Genomic DNA, 21328 nt, shown 5'->3' with positions numbered 1-21328 from the left:
TTTCTCTTAGGAACTTACACAGGCTCAATGGCATATTAAGAAACTTAGGCCAAATAGCAATATGTTTTCAACCATATATGCACAACATCACATCATCATTTCGAAAGACACCACGGAAAAAAGCAAAAGCAACACCAATAAAAAACTTGAAAAAGCCCCAAGGGCAAATATATCATACACTAACATTTATGGTAGCAACATTTCAAAAAACAGCCTCCTGCATGCCCCAGCCTTTAATTCCATCCATCATGCCCTAGAAAAAAGTAAAGAAATCCTTTTACTTTTGAGATACCCTCTCCTCCTGGCCCCCCTAACAAAGAAGCTTGTGCGATTGAAGAAACCTTTTGGAAACCCGACCAAGCTCCTCCACATACACCGGTTCGCCTGGCATCATGGAATACTGCTGCTGATAAGGGTAAAACCAACGTCCCGTGTAGGGATCGTAAACGCAAGGGCACTCAAATACCACCGGTGTAACCCTCTAGAATCCGAAACCGGTAGGTTGGGGCGCAAATCCGTTGGTTTGTCCGCCAAAAGACGCGGGAGAGGCCCGGCCTTGAGCGGGACCAGCGGTGATCATGAGGCGGTTCATGCCCAGGATGGGGGTGTTGTCATCCTCGGTCTTCTCGGCAGCCTCCTTGGCCTTGCGTGCCTCGTTGTCAGCCTTGAGGGCGGCCAACTCCTTGGTTTGCTGGCAGAGGAGGTTGATCATATACGGCATAGTGAAGTCATGGAGGCCGTTGCGCCAAGAGAGCTCCAGGATAAGATCGGGGCGGATGAGGTTGTAGCAGGCATAAAGCATGCCGACGTAGCACTCCCTGTTGCCAATGTCGACAAACTAAGGCGGGTTTGTTAGCACATGTTACAATCAAAATACAAGCATGAATCAAAAGGGAAACATACATAACGGAGAAGCTCCTCGACAACATCGGTCTTGCCAGAGATGGCAGCAGTCTCAATGGCATCCTTCCACAACTTGTCCTGCTTGGACAGGTTGATCGACTTCTCCCAGCGCTTATTCTTGCGGTAGATGTTAGCGGCAATTTGGCGGAAGAAGACGAGATCGTGCTTCTCGAGGCGGCCGGCGAGCTCGACAGCGTCATAGTTGTCGTAGTTCTCGACAGAGTCGCGGAGAGTCTTGTAGTCCTCCTCCTCGATCAGAAGATCGTTGATGGCATCGTTAACAGTGCGCTTGTTCTGCGACTGAACGTTGAGCAAGAATGGCTTGATCAGAGGCAAGTTGTCGGACTTCTGGAACATGCGGACAACACGGTTGACATCGATGCGAGGAGTGAGGACCTGGAGAAGGTCGGTAAGGAGCGAAGGATGCTGCTCAAGGTAAAAGTTGATGGCCTTGTAGTAGATCTCAAGGTTGGCAACCTTGACGGTGATCTCCTTGAACTGCTGGTGCTCCCAGGAGTTTTCCGGCCGCTCCATAACCGCAAGAGCAGCGTTGTCGAATTCATCATAGTGGTAGTAGCAGAAGACCAGCTCAGGCCAGAGGTTGGCCTCCTCGCAAGCACGGATCATCTTGGGCAGGTTCATTCTGCTCCAGAAGAGCTTGAGGTGCTCCATCAACCGCTCAGGGTGGTACTTGGAAAGGGCAATGCCAAGCTCGGTGAACATACCCATGTGGGCACGCTCCAAGCCAAGACCTTGCTCAAGAAGACTGATGAGCTCGTCAAAGTAGCCCTCACGCTCATACTGCTTAACCAAAGCCTGAAGCTGCTCAGCATCAACGATAAGGTTGAGACCGCAGATCTGGGCCAGACGGAACTCCTTCTTGCCAACGCAAGCCTCATGGACTTCTCTCCAGACCTTGATGTTGTTGGCCTTGCGCGCGCAGTCAACAGCAGCTTGGTAATCCTCAAGATGTACCAATGTGGTAGCCAACTTCGCCCAGTTGGAAATGCTGGTATAGAAGATCTTGGCCGCCTCGAAGAAGCCCTCGGCGTAAGCCTTGTCTCCGGATTCTTCAATGTTGGCGACATTAGTAGCCCGCAGGAAGTCCTCGAGCTCGGCAAGTTGATCAAGGCGAGCATAGCAAAAGGCAAGAGCAGTATCAATGGCAGACTCGCGAAGGGTCTTGCGGGCCATGCGCAGGTACTTGATGAGCTCCTCATTCTTGCCAGCAGCCACAGCGATCTCAATAACTTCCTCGTAGTTCTTGGGGTCCTCCGCCTTGATATAAGACTCGATCGAGTCGCTGACACGGAGACCGTCAAGCTGAGCCTTGGCGACTCTGCTCCAAACCTGAGGGATGTCGACCTCCTCGGCATAAGCCTGAGCACGATCGATGCTAACCACATGCTCAACGAGTACGTTGACAGCCGCCTCCTTATTGTCGATCTTCTTGAAAACCTCGAAAGCTTCCTCGAACAGACCAACCTCAATGCAGACATTAGAAATCTCATCCGCGGAGAAGTTGTCAAGACGATGGATGTAATCCATCACGCGGGCCTTGTCAGCCTTGGCAGCAGTGAACATGAGCAAATTCTGCAAGTTCGGGTTGTCACTGAAGGGTGATGGCTCCAAGACAATCTTCTCGAGCAGCTCAATGAGCTCAGCTGGAAGATCAGCGCTTAGGAAACATTGAACCGCAAGAGAAACCTTGGCGGGATCCGTCGACTCGGGAACAGCGGTCGAGATGACTTGGTCGACTACGGAACGGCGGTGGAGGTTGTTCTCGCTGAGAACGAACATCCAGAGGTCATTATCACCACGTTCAAGCAGGTACCTGGCCTGGGCCTTGTACATGGCGTTCTCGTTGGTGATGTTGACGAGCTCAAGGTCGTTCTGGCCCTTGCTATAGGCAATGTAGGCGAGGTTGGGATCGCGCTTCTCGCAGTACTTTCCGACAGTGAGGGTGTCGTACTGGTCGTTCTCCTTGAGGAACTTCTCAGGATTGTTGTTGGAGTCGATGTAAATCTTGGCCAAAGCGTTGAACACTGCCTGCTGCTGATTGCCAGCAGCCAGGGTCGCCTCGAGGAAGGGAAGAAGCAACTTGAGACGGTTGCGGGTCTCGACCTCCTGGACAAGCTCATCGATGGGGATAGATACTGGGTTGACTGTGCTGAGAAGGTTCTTGATGATGTTCTCATCGCAGTCGACATCCAACAAGCCGCCAATAACACCGGGAGTCCTCGAAGGGTTGACTTGCTGCACATACACCTCGATGGACTTGAACTGCTGGTGCTGGTACAAGTAGAGGACCAAGTCGTGTACAAAGTTGAAACGATCGCACACCACCATGAGTGGAAGCATCTCGCTGAGCTTGGCCTCCTTCAAGAAGTTCTTGACCTTCTCTGGGTTGTAGACGCTGTTGTCACGGCAAATGCGCTCAACCTCGCGGATCTGACCCGTCTTGGTAGCAGCCTCGATGTACTTGAAGACAACCTCAGAATCATCGGTAACGTTGACAATGCTACCAAGGAAGTAGTAAAGACCTTCGGCGGTCTTGTACTTCTCAAGCAGGTCAATAAGACGCTGGGGCCCGAGAAGCTCGGCATACTTGGTGGCAATCTGCACAACGGACTGGAGGTTTTGGCGGATATTGTGCTTCAACATAGCATCGAGGCAGTCAATGGATTGCTCGACAGAAAGGCGACCGAAGTACTCAATCAGCCACTCGGGGTTGAAGTTTGGCGCCCCGGCAATGCCTACGACAACACGCTTGATGGCTGCGGGGTCCTCGTAGAGCTCCAGAGCCTTTTGGAACAATCCCGCTTGCTCGCACAACTTGGCAATCTGCGCTTTGTCGAAGTGGGAGAACATGTCGTTGCCGAGGATAGCATCAGCAACCTGGGGGGCATTGAGAAGGTTCATCTCCAAGAGGCGGGTCTGGAGATGGCCTTGCTCAGGCTTGTTGTCCTTGAGAGCATCGAGAAGGAAAGCGGTAGCCTGCTGCACCATGCCCTGCGATTGGAAGATATCCACGACGCGCTCGAGGTCAACAAGCGAGCCCCCTTCATTGTTGGCGAGTGCTGTCGCGAACTCGGCACCCTTCTCTGGGTTCACGCGGACGATGTGGTGCAAAAGTTGAATAAAGTCTGGTTGATAGCCAGTCTGAGTGCAGTAGGGGAGAATCTTATCAAACTGTCCCAACTCGGCAAAGCCAGCGACAACCTTGTTGGGCACATTGCCCTTCAGGTAGATGCTGAGGGCCATGGGCATATCATGCGGGCGGACCATGTCACCAAGTTGCTCGGAGCACTCGAGCTTGTTCTCTTCCAGCCACTTCGCCAGGAGCTGTTTCCGGTTCTGGGCAAGCACGGGTTGAGCAAGCTCAAGGGTTTCGTGCTGGTTCAGAGCACCCTTGTCAAGAAGCATGCCGAAATATTGCAAGATGTGCGACATGGAGCCAGGCTGCTGCGGAAGCCGCTTGAAACGCTCTATCGTCTGGGGTGTCCGCAGGAAACCACGGGGCGAGTTGGCGGCGACCTTAGCAGCCTCCTGGTAGCTTCCGTTGCTGAACAGCTGCTCGAACCGTTGCTGATAGAGGTTGTCAGCACCGGGCAGACCAGCACGCGACGCCAGCTTGAGGGCCAGCTCGGTGCCGTGGCTTTCCAACACATAGGGTACGATCTTGTTTTCATCGGCGCTAACGAAGAGTACCTGACCCTTGCGATTGATACCGACGACACCAGTCGAACTGCTGTCGCCACAAGCTGTGAAGATGGTCTCGCCCGAGATGCGGTTCATGAAGATACATGTAGCAGTTTCGAGGTCGTAGAGATGAATGAATCCGTATTTGGTGATCAAATAAATGATACCATACTTCTGTGACACTTGAAGCGCAACGGGGAAGTCACTGCCGGCCTCTGGCGGGAAGAACACATCAACTGCCTTCTTCTGGAAGACAGGATTCGTTTCCGGGTGGTCAATTTCCACGATGTGAAGTTTGGCTCCAGAGGCGGTCCGCACGGCGAAGGTGAACAGCTTGGTGTCCTCGGGGGCACCGTCGAGACGAATAGTGCCAAAGGCAGCGGCATGGCCTTCAATGGCCTGGGTAATGCCGCGGTCTTTCGAATACAGTTGCATGGCTCCAACAACGCGGCCTTGTTGCTGCGAAATGCCAACGACGGCCATCCACTTTCCATCAGCGCTCGTCCGATAGTTGATGATCTGGTTATTTGTGAGGTTGCTGTGGCGGTCAAACACCTTGACAGGTGCCGCCTGGGTCGGATCAAAAACATCCCAATGATAGACGGATGTCTCTGTCACCAAGCCAAGCGTGGTCTCGCTGATCCACTTCCAGAAGGCCACGTCCTCGCTCATCTGGGTCGACTTGAGCTTCTGCTTCTGCTCGAGGTCGAAGATCTGCAGTGTTCGCGATTGGGCCTTGAGGGCGATGACCTGACGCGTCCAGTGCATGATGGCGCTGTCAGCCTTGATGGGCCGGCGAATGACATTGTTGCCATTCTTGAGGTCGACGATGATGACTTCGGGGGAAGAGGCTTCGTCCTTCTTATCTCGGATGCAGATGTACGAGTCTGATTCTAATGTCTGTATGGGGCGAGAGAGGGAGGGTTAGCACATGGCGGTCAGGCGACACAGGCAGATAGATGTCGGCGGGACATACGCAAGTGTTGAATGTGATAGCAGTTGGCCCAACACCCAGGCTGCTGAGCTGGAGCAGCTCCTGGAATTTGATGGGTAGATTAGGCGCGGCCATGGTGAAGTCGGTTTCGCGCTTGGGGGCGCGCAGTTTAGAGAGAATTAGCAGCCAACTTGTCAAAAGTTGCTGGCGTCAGATGGAAGAAGTTGAACGCTCCAAACGCAGTGACGTTGAAAGGGGCTTGGGAATTGGTGGAGCTCGGCAGGCCGGAGAATTGAGGGAGGAGTCGTAATAAATCAGCAGGAGCTGCAGAAGCTCAATTAGAAAGAGCAACAACAGGCAATTCGCTGATCAAAAAAAGAGAAGGAGAATCACGGGAAGCAGGGTGACAGAAGAGTCGTTTGTGCCTGACGCGCAAAGAAATAACTAAAGGGAAGCGATGCTCTGGATGGAGTGTTGTTTTGTGCAGGCTGCTGCAGGTGCCACAGAGAGGCGGTTTGCGGGTCGGTCAACTTTTGAGTGATGTGTTAAGAGCTCCTCACGACTGCCTCCTGCTTGCCCCCTTCTCTTTGCTGCTGCTGCCGGCCAGGTCTCCCAGGCAAAGCGTCGGCTCTTGGCTCCAGGTGTGGAGGCAGGGATCCTGCATTCGGCCTAGCGTAGACCAACCTGTCTCCACCAATCAGATCACCCAATGTGGGTCCCCTGGGAATTGCAGGGGATTGGATGTGGCTCAGAGCTGGAAAAAAGTTGCTGCTTATCGATAACAGAAAAGTTGCCAAAATATCTGCGAGAAACCTCTGCAGGAAGTTTACCATTTCGCATTCAGCAATCACAGACCACTCCCCCACTATCGCACCTGCCATTAAATCAAGATGGGTGTCGGCCGTCGCATGAAGAAACAGGGCCCTCCCGAGCCATTATCGGAAGCCCACTTCGCCAACTTGAAGCGCAAAAAGGGAATTCCAGTCGACGACATCCCCGCCGAAGAACACTCAAGCAAGAAGCGTCGCACAGCATCCAAGAAGCCCGAGAAGGCGATCAAAAGCGCCACAGGAACAAAGGGAACTGGGAGACAGGCCAATGGCTCTAAGAAGACAGCCAGCGCACCCAGCAATGGCGTGAAGGCCTCCAAGACAAAGGGCAAGAAGGCCCCAGAGCCTCAATCAGATTCCGACGAGGAGATGAATGATGAGTTCGATGCCTCCGACCTCGAGGATGAGGCTGGTTCTGATGAGGAATTGAAGTTGGGATCTGACTTCCTTGGGTCGGATGATGACTCAGTCTACGATTCGGATCTGGATCAGGATGCAGGCAAGAAGGAGAAGTTTGTCTTCTCTGATGATGAAGACGAGGATGATGACGAAAGAGAGGAGAAGCTCACTGCCGCCAATATCGAAGGTCTGTCGAGGAAACTGGATCAACAGAGGGAGGAAGAGGAGGCCGAAAACGAAGCCGAGTTGCGCGAAGATGCCATGCAAACAAACATCGACGGCGACAAGCCCCATGTTCTCGACAGCGACGACGAAGACGAAGACCTGGCCGCCAAGACCAAGAGCTTGTTGGCCCCCGATCTCCAGATGTTGAGAACCAGGATAACAGAGACAATTCGGGTGCTTGAAGATTTCGGCGAGCTTGCTGAGGAGGGGCGAGACAGAGCCGAGTACACCAACCAGCTCTTGAAGGACGTTTGCGCCTACTATGGCTACAACGAGTTCCTGGCGGAGAAGCTGATGAATCTCTTCCCCCCCAGGGAAGCGTTTGCTTTCTTCGAGGCCAACGAAAGTGCCCGTCCTGTTGTCATCCGCACAAACACCCTTCGCACCCATCGTCGCGATCTCGCCCAGGCTTTGATCAACCGCGGTGTTACTTTGGAGCCAGTTGGAAAATGGTCCAAGGTCGGTCTGCAAGTTTTCGACTCCAACGTGCCTCTGGGTGCTACGCCCGAGTACCTCGCTGGTCATTACATCCTACAAGCCGCCTCCTCTTTCCTCCCCGTCATGGCCCTGTGCCCACAGGAGAACGAGCGCTGCCTGGATATGGCCTCTGCACCCGGTGGGAAAACTACGCATATGGCGGCGCTTATGAAGAACACTGGTGTTATCTTTGCCAACGATCCCAGCAAGGCTCGTGCCAAGGGTTTGATTGGTAACATTCACCGTCTTGGTGTCAGAAATACCATTGTCTGCAACTACGATGCCCGCGAGTTCCCTCGTGTTATGGGCGGGTTCGATAGAGTCTTGTTGGATGCCCCATGCTCGGGTACTGGTGTTATTGCCAAGGATCCGTCAGTCAAGACCAACAGAGACGAGAAGGACTTCCAGCAATTGCCACATCTTCAAAAGCAGCTGATCCTGGCTGCGATCGACTCGGTCAACCATGCCAGCAAGACCGGTGGCTACCTGGTCTACTCTACCTGCAGTGTCGCTGTTGAGGAAAAGTAAGTCTTGATGAGGAACTCTTACGACAACCTTTACTGACCCTTTCTTTTAGCGAACAAGTCGTCGCCTACGCTTTGAGCCGCCGCCCCAACGTCAGATTAGTCGAGGTATGACTGTCCCACTCGGATAGCTTCAGATTACAATGCTAATGTTTTGTACAGACTGGCTTGCCATTCGGTAAAGAAGGGTTCACCAGCTTCATGGGCAAGGAGTTCCACCCCAGTCTCAAGCTGACCCGCCGCTACTATCCTCACTTGTACAACGTCGACGGTTTCTTCGTAGCCAAGTTCCAGAAGATCGGCCCAACGCCTCCAAATGCTGTCCTTGCCAACGGCAAGAAGGATAAGGCTGTCACTCGCAACGTCGACGATGATGCCATGGTCATTGACAAGACCCCCATCGCTACCGAGGAGGCTGGCAAGGAGGCGAAGGATGACTTTGGTGGTTTCGATGACGAGCAGGATGCGGACTACATTGAGCGCGCGAAGCGCAACGCCATGAGGAGACGCGGTCTGGATCCTAGGGCGTTGAAGAAGGGAGAGAAGAAGGAGAAGAAGGGGATGAAGGAGGAGACGTCCGAGGAGGAGCCTACGAAGGAAGTGACCAGGGAGAAGGAAGCGCCCAAGGAGAAGGCTGAGAAGGCCGAGGCCAAGTCGGAGAAGAAGGAGAAGAAGGACAAGAAGGACAAGAAGGAGAAGACCAAGGAGACACTCAAGGTCGAGAAGGCGGAGGAGAAGACTACGGAGAAGGCGAAACCCAAGGAGAAGAAGGAGAAGGTGAAGGCTAAAAAGTAGATTTAATGTCACGAATAAACTGTTTGTGCTCGGTGTCGAGCCTGGTAATTACCTCAACTTGTTTCTCATTATTGACATTAACCAACAATTGATGCAGTCGTGACTATATCTCTCTTCCACCACAGGCTCGAGTTTCTGTGGACTCGCCCAAATGCAAAATACTCATACTGACAGAGTTTTCTGAGATTCCGCCCTTTGCAAAATTCGACGTGGACCACAAATGGTCCCATGCTGGAAGCAGACAACTTTTGCAGGAGTCGTGAAGTTTCGCAGATTACAGAGTTTTCTTGCCATCCAGATGAGCAAGCAAAGATGCAAGACAACGACCACCCACAAGTCCTCTTTCACAGATCGCATAGTGGACAGAGGCAAATCAAATCAAAACACTCCAAATATAAAGCAAAAGAAATGTATGTTCAATCATTGCGCCCCTCTCCACGGGAAGAAGAGAACCGCACCCAAGATCAAGCATTTTTGTGGTTTGTTCTCCATTTACAGCCAGAGACGAATGCAAACTGGTCGTGGGTCCAGACGATTGCCATCCCGAAGAATAGCAGAAAGCGAACCTCTCAATCGCATATAAGGTAACTAGTCCTGTGTGAATGTGATAATTTGCGTTGTTCAATATGAAGAAGAAAAAGGGAAAAAAATTCAAATCTGGAAAGGCAAAGAGAGGTTTTATGGGCGGATTTGGGTAGTGGGGCTGAGCTTGGGCCTGGTGTGGCTGGTGGGTTTGGGGGGTTGTGGCTGAAAGCGGGTTTGGATGGAACGGATGGTGGGAAGTTGGGCAAAGGGGGCTTGGCTTGGCATGCGACATTGGATGCCGCTGCTTCCCGGAAACCGGAATGACTGACTGCGTCTGGGAGCTCCAAAGACGATCATCGCACTGGATTGCCTGCTTCTTACGAACCTGATATTTGAACAGATACCTGAGCGACTACTGCTTTAACGGAATACCTACCATGACGGCCGCACAATCCCTCCCGCGCTTCCTCCTCCCCCGGCTTAGCTGGACCGGCCCAAGCGGCAGCATCACCGGAGCTTCGGCCGCGCTGCTCCAGCAAGCCAGAGACAGCAGCAACACCCCCCTTTCTCGACAACCACCTCACAAGAGAACATACCACACCTCCGGCCCCTCAAAAGGGACACCTACTACTATCCAAAAGCGCAGTCTCACCGCGCACTTCCGCGCCAGCCCACCATGTTTCTCTCAGAACCAGGGACGACCCTTTTCCACGACCCCCTCCCGCCAGCGTGATCACCACTTTGACACCCTCCGCTTTGTCCAGCGGCTGCAGGAAGAAGGTTTCACGGAGGAGCAAGCAGTGGCCATGATGAAGGTTCTGAACGATGTTATTGAAGAGAGGTACCCTCCCTGTCCCCCTTCCCTTCTTCAACCCCATGTTGTTAACCTTGTGCCGTCTACAGCATCCAAAACCTCACCCGTACCATGGTCCCCCGCGAAGAAGCAGCCAAAACAACCTACACCCAAAAAGTAGACTTTGCCAAGCTCCGCTCGGAGCTCCTGTCGGCCGACTCGACCGAGTCCAACACCACGCGGGCCGCGCACGAGAGGTTGACGAATGACATCGCCAAGCTGGGCTCGAGACTGCGGGACGAGATTGGTCGCACGCAGGCAAGCGTGAGGCTGGACTTGAACTTGGAGAAGGGGAGGATAAGGGAGGAGGCGGTGAGTCAGGAGTTGAAGATTAAGGAGACGGAGACGAAGATTGAGCAGGAGGTTGCGGCGTTGAGGCAGCAGTTGGAGCAGGTCAAGTTTCAGACTTTGCAGTGGTTGATGGGGGTATGCACGGGGTTTGCGGCGTTGATGTTGGGTGCTTGGAGGTTGTTGATGTAATTGTGATGATGATGTCCGGGGGTGGGGATGGATGGAGCTGTCATGTATGAAGGAGCCAAAGCAAAGCAAGCGGGAATTTCAACATTTTTGAACAAACTTGAGCCTGTAGTTGTTGGGTGAATGTGCATTGGGGAGAACAAGGTCTGGATGATCATGCTCAGGTCTCAGGGGCTAACATTGGCACAGGTCACACTTCACGTCAAGGCATAGAGAACAAATGGTTTTTTGCCGGCCCAACGCCAGAATAAATATGTATTTGTTTGTTATGTAACGATGAAAAAGTTGACAGATGTCCACCCCGCGATACTAAAAAGTGTTGGACTGCCGACCCTACTCCAACTCTCGGGAAACCAGTTGAAGCAAACGAAGGCGATGCTCATGTTGGGAAATGCAAGTGTAAAGAACTTGCCAGATGTCGGGTTCAGTGCCCGCGCGAAGAAGGTGAATAAGGGTATTTGTCGAAGAAAGGGATGTATATCATCGGTTTTCTAACGTGTTGTTGCGAGGGTGGAGGGATGACTTGTCTTGAGAAGGGATCTGTCGTTTTCTATGTCGCCAACCATATACAAAGAAGGAGAAGAGCGTCACTCTTGCTTTTGCCGAGTTGACTAACGAGCCGCTTAAGCGGAGGCATCGATGATGTGGCGGGCAGCGTTGTACATGGCGTGGATGTCGCGGGTGGCCTTGGTGCAGGCGCCGTCGGGGGCGTTGCAGGCAGCCTCGGGGGCGGCGTTGCGCTTCCAGCAGGACTGGCCGACGAAACGGAGGCACCACTGGGGGGCGGCCTCACGCTTGGCGAGGTTGTCGGCGGAAGCCTCGATGGCGTTGATGACGGCCTCGGCGGCGCGCTTGGCCTTGGTGCAGGCGCCGTCCTCGGCGGTGCACCGCTTGACGTCCTCGGGGGCGGCGTTGCGCTTCCAGCAGGACTGGCCGACGAAACGGAGGCACCACTGGGGGGCGGCCTCGCGCTTCTCGGCGTGGGGCTTCTCCTCGAGGGTGAACTGGTCACCGAGGCCGAGGGCGGTGTAGAAGGTGATGGGGTCGGCCTGGGAGGCGGAGATGGCGAGGGCGAGCTGGTCGACCTGGCGGGCGGCGACCTGAGCGGCGGCGGAGTCGTCACGGGCAACGACGCCGGAGGCCTTGATGGCGTTGGTGAAAGCCTCGGCGGCGCGGGCAACGGTGTTGCAGGCCTGGCCCTCGGTGTTGCACCAGCGCTTGTCCTCCTGGACAACAGCGGCGTCGACGGCAGCGACGGCGAGGAGAGCGATGGGGGTGGAAAACTTCATTTTGGTGGTTTTGGTAGGGAGGTTTTTTTTTTTTATAAAAAAAAAAGGTTTGTGAAGAAGCTGAAGTATTCAAAGACTGACTTGAGCGGGATGAGGAGGAAAGGAAAGGAAAGGTAAGGGGGAGAGATGGTGGTGATGGACGAGGTCTTTTATATCCGAAAGCGCCCCTATTCAGGGGCTGGTGTTTATTGTGTCAATAGGGCTCTATTGAGTGAGCACTGAAGGTGGTGGAAGCACTTCAGCAGTTGCTATCCATAGCACAGGTTCAAAGAATAACCAGGTCATGTTGGACATCACCAGGAGCATTCGACAAAAGACATGTTCCGTTCAGACGGAAGAGTTTATTGTTGCCGTGGCCCAGACTTTGGAGGATGCCGGTGGATGTCAATGAACTATTCAGACCCCGAATAGGCAACGCGCTGTCTAGAATCCAGGAACTGATCGATCCGCGACAAAGATGTTGTAGTCGATCAAAAGCAAGAAGGCAAACTCATTCGCAGCTCATGGACCTTGCCGTCGAGTCCGGTGCAAATTCTACGATGGCTTCCCGAGGACAAGACAGATCATCAAAGACACGATGTGACCGGGCCATATGTTTGTCGCGTGTCTGGGCTTTCTTTTGTCTGTCGAGTATGCCGAAGTTTGGGTGTCTGGGGCAAGCCCCTATTCATTGTTTATTCAAGTCCCGATTAGGAAGGCTCAGCTTATTGTTCAGGGGTCATGGCCGGAGTTGCTCCCACCCACTTTTGATCGGTGTTTGCCGTGATGCACATCCAGTATTCACCAGCAAAAATCTTTGACGAGAAACTCTAGATCGTATTTCCGTGGATCTCGTCAATGCTGCAGCTTGGCTGACCCGGCGTGGTGGATGAGGGTCTTGGCCTGTCGTAGCCTGTCGCTTTGATGCAACATTCTTTCGGCTTTTCGCCAGGGACAGTTTTTGTCGGGCCTACCGTGATATTGGCCACTGTAGAACTGTCATGTAGAGTATTTTTTTTTGTTCTTGACCTGGTCTCTTAACTGCCCCGCCCGTACTTTGTCGAGGTCGTCAGGCGTGTTCCCAGCCGGGTGGCACTTTGCCGCAAGACTCGAGATACCAAGAGGGTAATGTAAGACGTTGATCAACAGGTCACATGTGTTTCATGAAATTCAGAATGTCTTTTTGTCTTGCGGGAGATGTGTAACCACATCAAATTTGTGTGTGAGTCTGTCCGTCAGTCTGGGATTGCAAAGATGAGGCCGCGCAAATCAACCTTCAACTGGGAGAAATCCCCCAAGTTTCACCTTTTATTACGGTAGCTAACAGGCAACAGCCATGCTACAATATCTTGGATGAAAGTTTACTTCAACCCGCTGGGTGACTGTCAGGCCCAATACTGTTTCTCTCGATTTCAACTTGACATGGAAGCAGAAAGACGATCAGGTGGTTGGTCGGGCCAAGAGCAAGTCATGGCGAAGGCTCCCGCTGACAAACAGTCACCCTTGAAACTCGTTTTTTCCTCATGAGCAAGAGCAGGCAGTACTTATAGTAGTTCCAAGTTGTACCTTCCAACAGCAGCCCACTATCCGACGGCCAAATGGTCAAGTGAGCTGGCTGTCCGCCCACCCAATCCGGAGATTCGGACAGCCCCAGTGCGAGTCCCCTACGAAGCAAAGCTGTTGGACCCCGAAACAGCTTTCGTAGCCGGCCACCCCACGGGTTGGCCGGTGAGCTTTTGCTATTTTTTGCTTCTTTTCTTCATGTTACATGATATCAGCTTTTCCTATCTGTTTTGTTTGATGTAGGTCTGGGCTTCATGTGATCCTTAAGTGTTGCGGTTCTTGGAGTCGTGCTTCTGCCTGCCAGTCAAGTTTTTGCGACTTTGCTGGGCGGGCAACAACGCGCTCCCTCACTTCTGCCAACAACACAAAACACGACACACAAAATTGCACAGAAACAGCACACTGAAAGTTAGTTCAATTGACCAAGAAAAAAAAAGAATTATGTATTATCGATGTCATGTCACCCCAGTCTGGCCATGGTGGTGAATCTCGCAAGGACCAGCCTTATCTCTCCAATCTTACAAATTCACTTACTCACCTCCTCACAGAACCTTGCTCACCTACCTGAATCAAGATAAGCCTGCTTCATATCCCTCATGTTCCCCGTCCGTCCAAGTCCCGGCTGGCAGCGCCTCTGACTAGGAAGCGTCCGCCTGTCATCGGGGAGTCCATTCACATCATCATCGTCACGAGAGAAAGAAGCAGAACTGGTGCTCTCCGGTGTGGGGACACCTCTCAGGAAGAAAGTCTGGGGCTGGATAGCAGTGGGGATTAGAGTCCTTTCCAACACGGCACAACTACGTGATGGGCCAGTGGCGTAGAATGCAGAGGTGCGGGCACCGGTGGATGAAGTGGTGCTGTTGCTGCTGTTGGGATGGTTAGTGAAGCAGAGGAGACTACGGCATCCTTGGTTGTTGGGAGGGGCAGTGTAGTTGGTAGAAGAGCTGGCAAAGGTAGTGAAGGAGGGGTCTGGGAGGGCGGCGTCGTAGGATGCGTCTTCCATCATCTCTGGGTGGGGTACATTGGCGGATTTCAGCTTTCTGGTCCTGATGACCTTGAAGGATTTGGGGTTTCGGCCGAGGAGTTTGTCTAGGAGGGTCTTGATCCTGCTCCTGCGCTCCGGGGGATAGAGGGGGGTGGCCATTGTGACTGGGAAACAGTTGGTGTTCTTGGTGGAAGGGATGAGTAGGAAAGTAATGAATGTTGGTGACACCACCAGTTGATTCCTTGCTTCAGGGAAGTAAACCTTATGTCACCGGGACTGGTTCTAGAGACAGAGGGACTTGAAGGGAGGGAATGCTTGACTGGTGTGCGGGATGAAAAGATCTCACTTGAGGTCGAGGGATATCAAAGTGTTTAAATGGCAATGTTGATGGTGGCCTTGAATGTGGAAGCCTTGTGATTGCTTTGTTGAAGCTTGGGAATAGAGAGAACAGGGTTGTTCAGATTCCTTTGTCCGCTGTTGAGAAGTATACTATTGCCAGAGAATAGCAATGCTTAGGCACTCGAACTGGACGGCTTTGAAGAGCCCAAAACTAAATCGTTTTGAACACTCTTCCGAATTAATTTTGTTTTTTGATGCAAGAGTGGTGCGGCCACGGTCAGTCTGGTGCCAATATGTTGTGAAGCACGGACGGGAGTAGGGGTAAAAAGGGGGCACGTCTTGGCATATCAGGTCGTTCCCCCGAAGTCCAAAACATCCTTCATTCACATCTTCTTTTTGAACAGTCAGGCAGCAGGTGACAGATGATACTTGAAATGTCTCAAATAATCTACAAACCAAGTCACCTGATGATCGAGTTGAAGTGTTGCCTGCCAGATGTCGTTCTCTGGGCTTCCTTTAACATCTACAAGTTTTGAAGCATGAGACACTGTCGTTCTATCATATATCATCAGCTATGATTGAATTTTATCGAGAAGGCTTCATCAATCAAATCCTTAAAGTAAGGACAACTGGAAAATCCGTCCACTGATGGCGGTCTATGTGGCGTTTATGCTGAACTTTGAAGCGCCGGCTGAGCCTGTAGAGATACAAAGTCAAGCAATTACTTACTTGACGGTCAAAGTCAAATAAGTAAGTAAATCAAGTCAAGTAAAGCTCATTTTTAACCAAGTTAAATCAAGCCTTCCTTTTGGCTTGACTTGCAAACTTGAAAAGCCGTCAAGCCCCAGATATTAGGTGGGTCCGTCCCGGTAAGGGGGGGTCTCTATGTGTAATTGACGGGTCTTGAAGGTCACGGTCAGTAAATGCCCAAGGGGTTGTCGACAAGTGCCAAGGTGAATGAGAGGAGGCGTCGTAAGACGAGGTGAAGGTGTACATATGTTGTAGGTGGGTGCCGAGTGCCAGAGGGGGCTCATTTCTTGCGTCGCTTAGATGTTTCGAGTTGCTCGGCGTCTTGGTGTCATTTACGTCCGACCAAACTGCATCTTTCCCGCCCAGCAACGCAGCGAGCACAAGCGCGGGATTCTCCCTCCAGTATACGGCATTGAAAGCCGCTTTTACGACTTTTTGGGCTTGGTTTGGAGCTACTCTCGTACGCTTTGCACGTCTCGCAACGAGCATCGCCGGTCTGGAGCACGCCATCTCTCTGTAGCCGCTGCGCTCGCTGTTCAGCCCTACCCCTCTTGCTTGACGACGGTTGTAGTTGATGATTGGAAGGGCCAGCAACGTCGTCGTAATTTTCTTCATCCGTGGCATCAGGGTCGAGAGCCTCGTCTTGTTCGAGGACCTCGGGATGTGGTCGTTCGGGAGCGCGAGGACCTTTGGTAAGGGGCGGAGGACACTCGGCGGCGTTGTCCCGCTCCCAAGCACTGGCTGACATATCAACGAGGATTTGTGCGGCCTCACGAACCTCGGCGCCCGCTGGCGCGTCACCAGGCCAAATCTCGTAGCATTGTCTAAACATTTTGGGCATGTAGCAAGTCTTGATTATTCTTTTCGATATGTCGCTCGTAGGTTGGCCGTCGTTTGAGTGGTACTGTCCGTCCAATTGACGAGAGATACTGAGAGACTTCAATGTCGGCCTTGAGAAGAGGAGCGGGCACTTGATTTGAGTGGAAATACTGTGATGAACGAAGTGAGATGTGCCGACCTAGCTTAATCTGGGTTTCCTTCATAATGGGCCCTCCAGAACCAGTGGCATCAAGCCACTCACCTACTACCCGGGTAGGTGGCTTGTATGTCCAAAACTCAAAGTTAACTTTTACCTAACTTGATCGCAGGGGCAACGCCTCACGCCAAGAACCAAGTCCGGGGCTGGGTCTACCCTGAGCCATCACAATATTGACTCCAGAGCAGACATTGCGGCCCGCTCTGGGGTCGGGGTTTTCATCAAAGGACCTCAGTTGAAAACGTTAAGTGGAGACATGGCGTTCAGGGCTTTTTGGTTTTGGCATCTGGGATTTGTGTGTGATTTGTTAGATTTTCCTTCATTCTGAGGACTCATTCCAGTTGCGGGTGATGCTCGAGTTGGGACCTGATGCAAGGCCCCCAACAGGCTTAAGACGAGTAGTAGCTATGGGGTCATACCTATAACTCCTTCGGCGCTGCCGACATGCAACCGGCCCTAGGTTTCGAGTATTACTGCTAAAAACGGCGCAAGAAGAGCAAGCAGAAACATGGGGCTGTAAACATACACGGCAGTGGTCTTGGAATAGGTCAACACCAGACTGGAAGCATTCAGATCTTTGGCAAAGGCCTGCAAGGTAGCCATGTCAAATTTAGCTTCGATTTGACGCGCGACTACTGCTTCTTGACGCTCCAGAAGCAAGCTAAACGATCATTCCATGCAGCTTGTTACCAAGGTCGATGTTGAGGCGGCGAGGGTTGCAGCAAAACCCACAACGGCGGTAGGTTTGATTGTGCCGACGCCCGGATGCAATAACGACTTGATTTGATAGCCATTTGGGGCCAAATAAAGAATGATAATGAGCAGGTAGCAAGACTGTACAAACAGCCGCCAGCGTCGTGTTCAGCAGAAGAGGGAGCCAAGGAGCCTTGTGGTTCGAGCAGGATGTCAAGCGAGCATGGAAAACTCTATGAAGAAAGAACCGGCTCGAAGTGCCTTCCAGCTGAAAAATAAATGTTAGTCGGGGTTCAGCTCAGCAGAAATGCCACAAGAGGGCAGTATTCCACCACACTCAATGAGCCCAACGAACAGCAGAATGGTTGTGGCCCATGAATGCTGTAGAGGTTGCTTTTGTTTGGCTATGTCTTACAGCCTGGCTTCATCAACCAAGTAGCTGAAGCAGATATTTATGATAGCACCGTCAACGACATAAATTTAGAAAAGTCGGCAACTGTTCAGTCACCTGTTATATTCGTCTAGAGGGGCTATGCACTTAGCTAGATACCTAAATATCCATGACAGCACATGCGAGCTCACTGATCATACATGAATGTGGGTGTGCCTACCTCGCCTGAATGGTACCTCTTCATGGTCGAGGAGCGGCCAGACATAGCTACATAATATATCATCGCAAAGCATCACTGAAAAGCTCTCGTATCTGGGTGATTGTCATCCCATGCTCCGGTAGAAACGTTGATCATTTTTATTTACTTTTGGACCGTGGTATCCACGGCAACACCCCACCAAGTTCAACTCCTCTACCACCATTCTATGACGTCGCTGCCAGACTTCACTACCTTACGCGACATTAAATCTATTGAAAATATATCACATCGCTTCAATTTTCTGCAATCAATTGAGACTGATGCGACTTGATGGCAAGATCGTCCAATTCCTCGGTGTGACTTGACAGTTTCATTTGCTTTCGGCTTCCCTTTTTTGGTGCAAAAGAGCATCCATGCTGCATGATCGTCGATGAAAGACACAGGTCAGTAACGTCGAAAAGCCACAACATCGTCTATAGGCCGCCTTGGTTTGTTGGTCCGGGTGTACTCGCATCGTTAGCTCTGCAGTGTGAATAGGCTGGGTATAGACGAATCAGATGGCTTTTCTTCAATGCAGTAGATCATAAGACCTGCCAGTTCTTCAAGTTTTGAAGAATGCGTCCGAGAGGGGAACCTGAGTGCGTGGGATGGACAGTACAATAGTTGATTTGAATAACGGGCATGATAGAACCGAAACATTTTCGGACTCTCCAAGTTGGAATGGTTTGTCGACTTGAGGTTGATGCTATTGCAAACCAAAGGCATCGAAGGCTGCAACGAGGCAATGGCACTTTTTGATGTTCGACTTACACGGAAGTTGCCTTTGGGTGAGACACCTTGCACATATCATCAACAGACGTCACCACGTCTATTAATTCCTATCTCCCAAGCAAAATTCATCAATGGAAGACACACGCCAATGCAGATCAAACCCTCGAGTCCACCATGACGTCCTCCTCATGAAACAAAACTGTCTTCCTGAACACAACAGTTTCCCATCCAACAAAACATAACTTTCGGAATCTACGAGATATCACGTTTGACATCTGCATTTGAAGCTAGCTCCTTCATAAGTCGCATACATGCAGCTGGGATCAGCATCGGGCGGGCTTGGTACCCTGAGTGGGCATCAGCTTACGGCTACCACCCGAACGGAAAGGGTTGCTTTGTTCTCATCGAGTGATGACAGCCCCCCTCTGCCCTGCTCTACGACCCACTTAAACGCATGGTGACACCATTGTTCCACCAGTCGTCCATGATCTTTCACATCCTTACATCCTAGACACCAGGGCTTCAAATATGCACCTTGTCGTGGCATGGGCCGTGTGGTCTTCACCGAATCGTCTATATATGCAGTAAGCCATCACGCTTCACTAGAACACTCTGGAAACTCAACCTGTTGTCTCACCTGCCTTGCTGCCGATAATCGCTTGGTGTTACTTGTATATCTCCGCCCTCTTCCGCTTTCACCCCTAGTGACCCGGGAGGCACATAGAATCGCCGTACAAGACCATCTCGTCCTCTCCATGTGTTGAAGAATGCTCAAACCCAACCGATAACCACAATCATCCATCTCACTGACATGAATATTGGCTTTGCTAACAGCTGGACATCTCGACGCTGAAATCAACCAAAATAGCTCGGACTGTTAGGTCCCAGAGTGCTCTCACAACAGTCCCAACACCAATATCACCACCAATATTAACGATATCGCATCGTCCAAAATGTCTCTCACAGTCACCTCAGAGCCATCAAAAACCATGTCCTCCCTACCCGCCGACCCGTCCTCCCAACAACAGCAACCCACCGTCAATATGGTCATCCGCCAAGACCCATTCTACGTAACACTCGACGCCTCCGCCCTCCTGGCCGTCTCCATCCTGACAGTCCTGGGAATGCACTTTGTCGACCACCTCCTCCTCGAGTTCCTCATCATCGCCGTCCCCATCGCCCTCCTCATCCACAACGACTACCTCAACTTCCTCAAGCTCGGCCCCGGTGGGACACCCCCTACCCCCTCCGGCTACGCCCGTCTAACCTTTTACCGCCTCTTCACCCTCCGCGACCCCTTCACACCCCCCCCTCGGGACGTCGTCTCCTCCCCCTCCACCGGGATCCTATCCAAACTCCCTTACCGCCCGGGCCCTCGCCCAACCGTAGCCGGTCTGGCACCTCAGCGTCAGCTAAACCAGCACGGCTCAGTAGAGTGCTACAACCGACTGAGGGCAGCACTCGAGAACCTGTCAAAGAAGCACCCCAGTGTGTTTGTCACCGCAACGTCTTGTCTGGAGAAGCACGGGTTTGCGCTGTTTGCGAGACATCCGTTGAATGTTTGTGGGAACGGGGAGATTGTCCATATTCACAGTTCGGATCGGTCGATGCATATGAACTTGCACCCGGATGATATCAAGGAGATTTTGGAGAAGGGGTGGGGGCAGAGGCATCCGATGGCGTGGAGCGGGTGGGTTAGGGCGCCGTTGCCGGAGACGTTTAGTATGGTTTATGCTCCTAGGGGTGAGTTCTCTATTGTTTGTTTTTGATACCTACCTACCTACCTACCTATGGGGTTGATGTGAGAGGGCTGACGTGAGATGATGTGGACAGATGAGAGTGACTTGAAGATTGTTTGTCGGATTGTTGAGGCGGCGATTTGGTATGTGATTGCGGAGAAGGTTGAGATTGAGCTTGAGTGAAGAGTGGGGGTGGTAAGGGAGCAATGTGTTGTTAGGAATGGGGAGAATGGATAACGGCTGGCGGGAGTTCAAAAACATCACCAAGATCTGGCTGGGCTGTTCGGCGTAGGAATTGGATATGGATTCAATGGGTTTCTTGTTTACTTAATTTTCGGTATGACTTTAGCAAGAATCAGCGAGCACGCGTAGTTTGCTTACATGGGGACATAGTTGCATTTGAAGCTACACTACAAATATGAAGCCATTCCAAATCCTATTCTGGGCATCGCGCCACCTGACCGGTGGAGGCAAGCCGTTCTCATGGAATTGGCAATCCTCTTTTGCCTTTGCTCGGAGCCTCGAATCCAATAGTCAAAGTGTATCAAGTATCATAAAATAATGAATATTTGAAGCCTCATGTTCGAGGTGCTAGTTCCATCAGCGCATGGAATCTCCAGTGACGTCAGCTGATTCATCGGGTGTGAAGACGAAGGCGGCGACGAATCGATGGGCTAGGATTTGTAAGAGCGCCTGGCGCTGGCTAACTTCAGAGCCAAGCCTTACAAGCCCCCGGTTGGAGACTTTGGGGTTGATGGTTCAATTCCGACACCCAAGGTCCAAATGTTCCCACGGCCATGTGTCGGTCTGCAGTCGACAACATCCTCGGCCATTGCGATGCAATTAAGGCAAGGACGTGGCCGTGGTCCGAAGTGAGGATTTGATCAAGTGATGAGCCCAGTGTCGCCAAGGCTGCAGCCATTCTTGGACCTCAATGCATCACATGTCAT

General features: G+C 52.0%; 7 protein-coding genes across 7 annotated transcripts; 3 read left to right on the top strand and 4 right to left on the bottom strand.

Annotated features, from left to right (window-relative positions):
- Positions 1 to 47: 47 nt before the first annotated feature.
- Positions 48 to 6070, bottom strand: CHC1 (Clathrin heavy chain). The gene is made up of 3 exons (XM_062885248.1): positions 5582 to 6070; positions 904 to 5505; positions 48 to 838 (listed from the first exon to the last, which is right to left on the bottom strand). The coding sequence occupies exons 1-3, from the start codon at positions 5672 to 5674 to the stop codon at positions 482 to 484; spliced, it is 5052 nt and encodes a 1683-aa protein (XP_062748198.1). The 5' UTR covers positions 5675 to 6070; the 3' UTR covers positions 48 to 481.
- A 172-nt stretch (positions 6071 to 6242) lies between these two features.
- Positions 6243 to 8853, top strand: NOP2 (rRNA (cytosine-C5-)-methyltransferase nop2). Its single transcript, XM_062885247.1, has 3 exons — positions 6243 to 7994; positions 8048 to 8102; positions 8157 to 8853. The coding sequence occupies exons 1-3, from the start codon at positions 6430 to 6432 to the stop codon at positions 8787 to 8789; spliced, it is 2253 nt and encodes a 750-aa protein (XP_062748197.1). The 5' UTR covers positions 6243 to 6429; the 3' UTR covers positions 8790 to 8853.
- Positions 8854 to 8878: 25 nt separating this feature from the next.
- On the top strand, positions 8879 to 10780 carry FMP32 (Protein fmp32, mitochondrial). The gene is made up of 2 exons (XM_062885246.1): positions 8879 to 10155; positions 10218 to 10780. The coding sequence occupies exons 1-2, from the start codon at positions 9752 to 9754 to the stop codon at positions 10645 to 10647; spliced, it is 834 nt and encodes a 277-aa protein (XP_062748196.1). The 5' UTR covers positions 8879 to 9751; the 3' UTR covers positions 10648 to 10780.
- Positions 10781 to 11267: 487 nt separating this feature from the next.
- On the bottom strand, positions 11268 to 11933 carry QC762_108290 (uncharacterized protein; the record flags this gene model as incomplete). Its single annotated transcript, XM_062885245.1, has 1 exon — positions 11268 to 11933. One exon carries the CDS (start codon positions 11931 to 11933, stop codon positions 11268 to 11270), a length of 666 nt encoding a protein of 221 aa, XP_062748195.1.
- Positions 11934 to 13930: 1997 nt separating this feature from the next.
- On the bottom strand, positions 13931 to 14619 carry QC762_108287 (uncharacterized protein; the record flags this gene model as incomplete). The annotated part of the gene is made up of 2 exons (XM_062885244.1): positions 13931 to 13992; positions 14040 to 14619. 2 exons carry the CDS (start codon positions 14617 to 14619, stop codon positions 13931 to 13933), a joined length of 642 nt encoding a protein of 213 aa, XP_062748194.1.
- A 1258-nt stretch (positions 14620 to 15877) lies between these two features.
- On the bottom strand, positions 15878 to 16390 carry QC762_108284 (uncharacterized protein; the record flags this gene model as incomplete). The annotated part of the gene is made up of 1 exon (XM_062885243.1): positions 15878 to 16390. One exon carries the CDS (start codon positions 16388 to 16390, stop codon positions 15878 to 15880), a length of 513 nt encoding a protein of 170 aa, XP_062748193.1.
- Positions 16391 to 18865: 2475 nt separating this feature from the next.
- On the top strand, positions 18866 to 20907 carry QC762_108280 (uncharacterized protein). The gene is made up of 2 exons (XM_062885242.1): positions 18866 to 20382; positions 20473 to 20907. The coding sequence occupies exons 1-2, from the start codon at positions 19593 to 19595 to the stop codon at positions 20559 to 20561; spliced, it is 879 nt and encodes a 292-aa protein (XP_062748192.1). The 5' UTR covers positions 18866 to 19592; the 3' UTR covers positions 20562 to 20907.
- The last annotated feature ends 421 nt before the right edge of the window (positions 20908 to 21328 follow it).

This window comes from Podospora pseudocomata, assembly GCF_035222375.1.
Source record: "Podospora pseudocomata strain CBS 415.72m chromosome 1 map unlocalized CBS415.72m_1, whole genome shotgun sequence".
NCBI classification, from domain to species: domain Eukaryota; kingdom Fungi; phylum Ascomycota; class Sordariomycetes; order Sordariales; family Podosporaceae; genus Podospora; species Podospora pseudocomata.
Note: the sequence above shows the minus strand (reverse complement) of the source record. Positions and strands in the feature narration are given on the sequence as shown.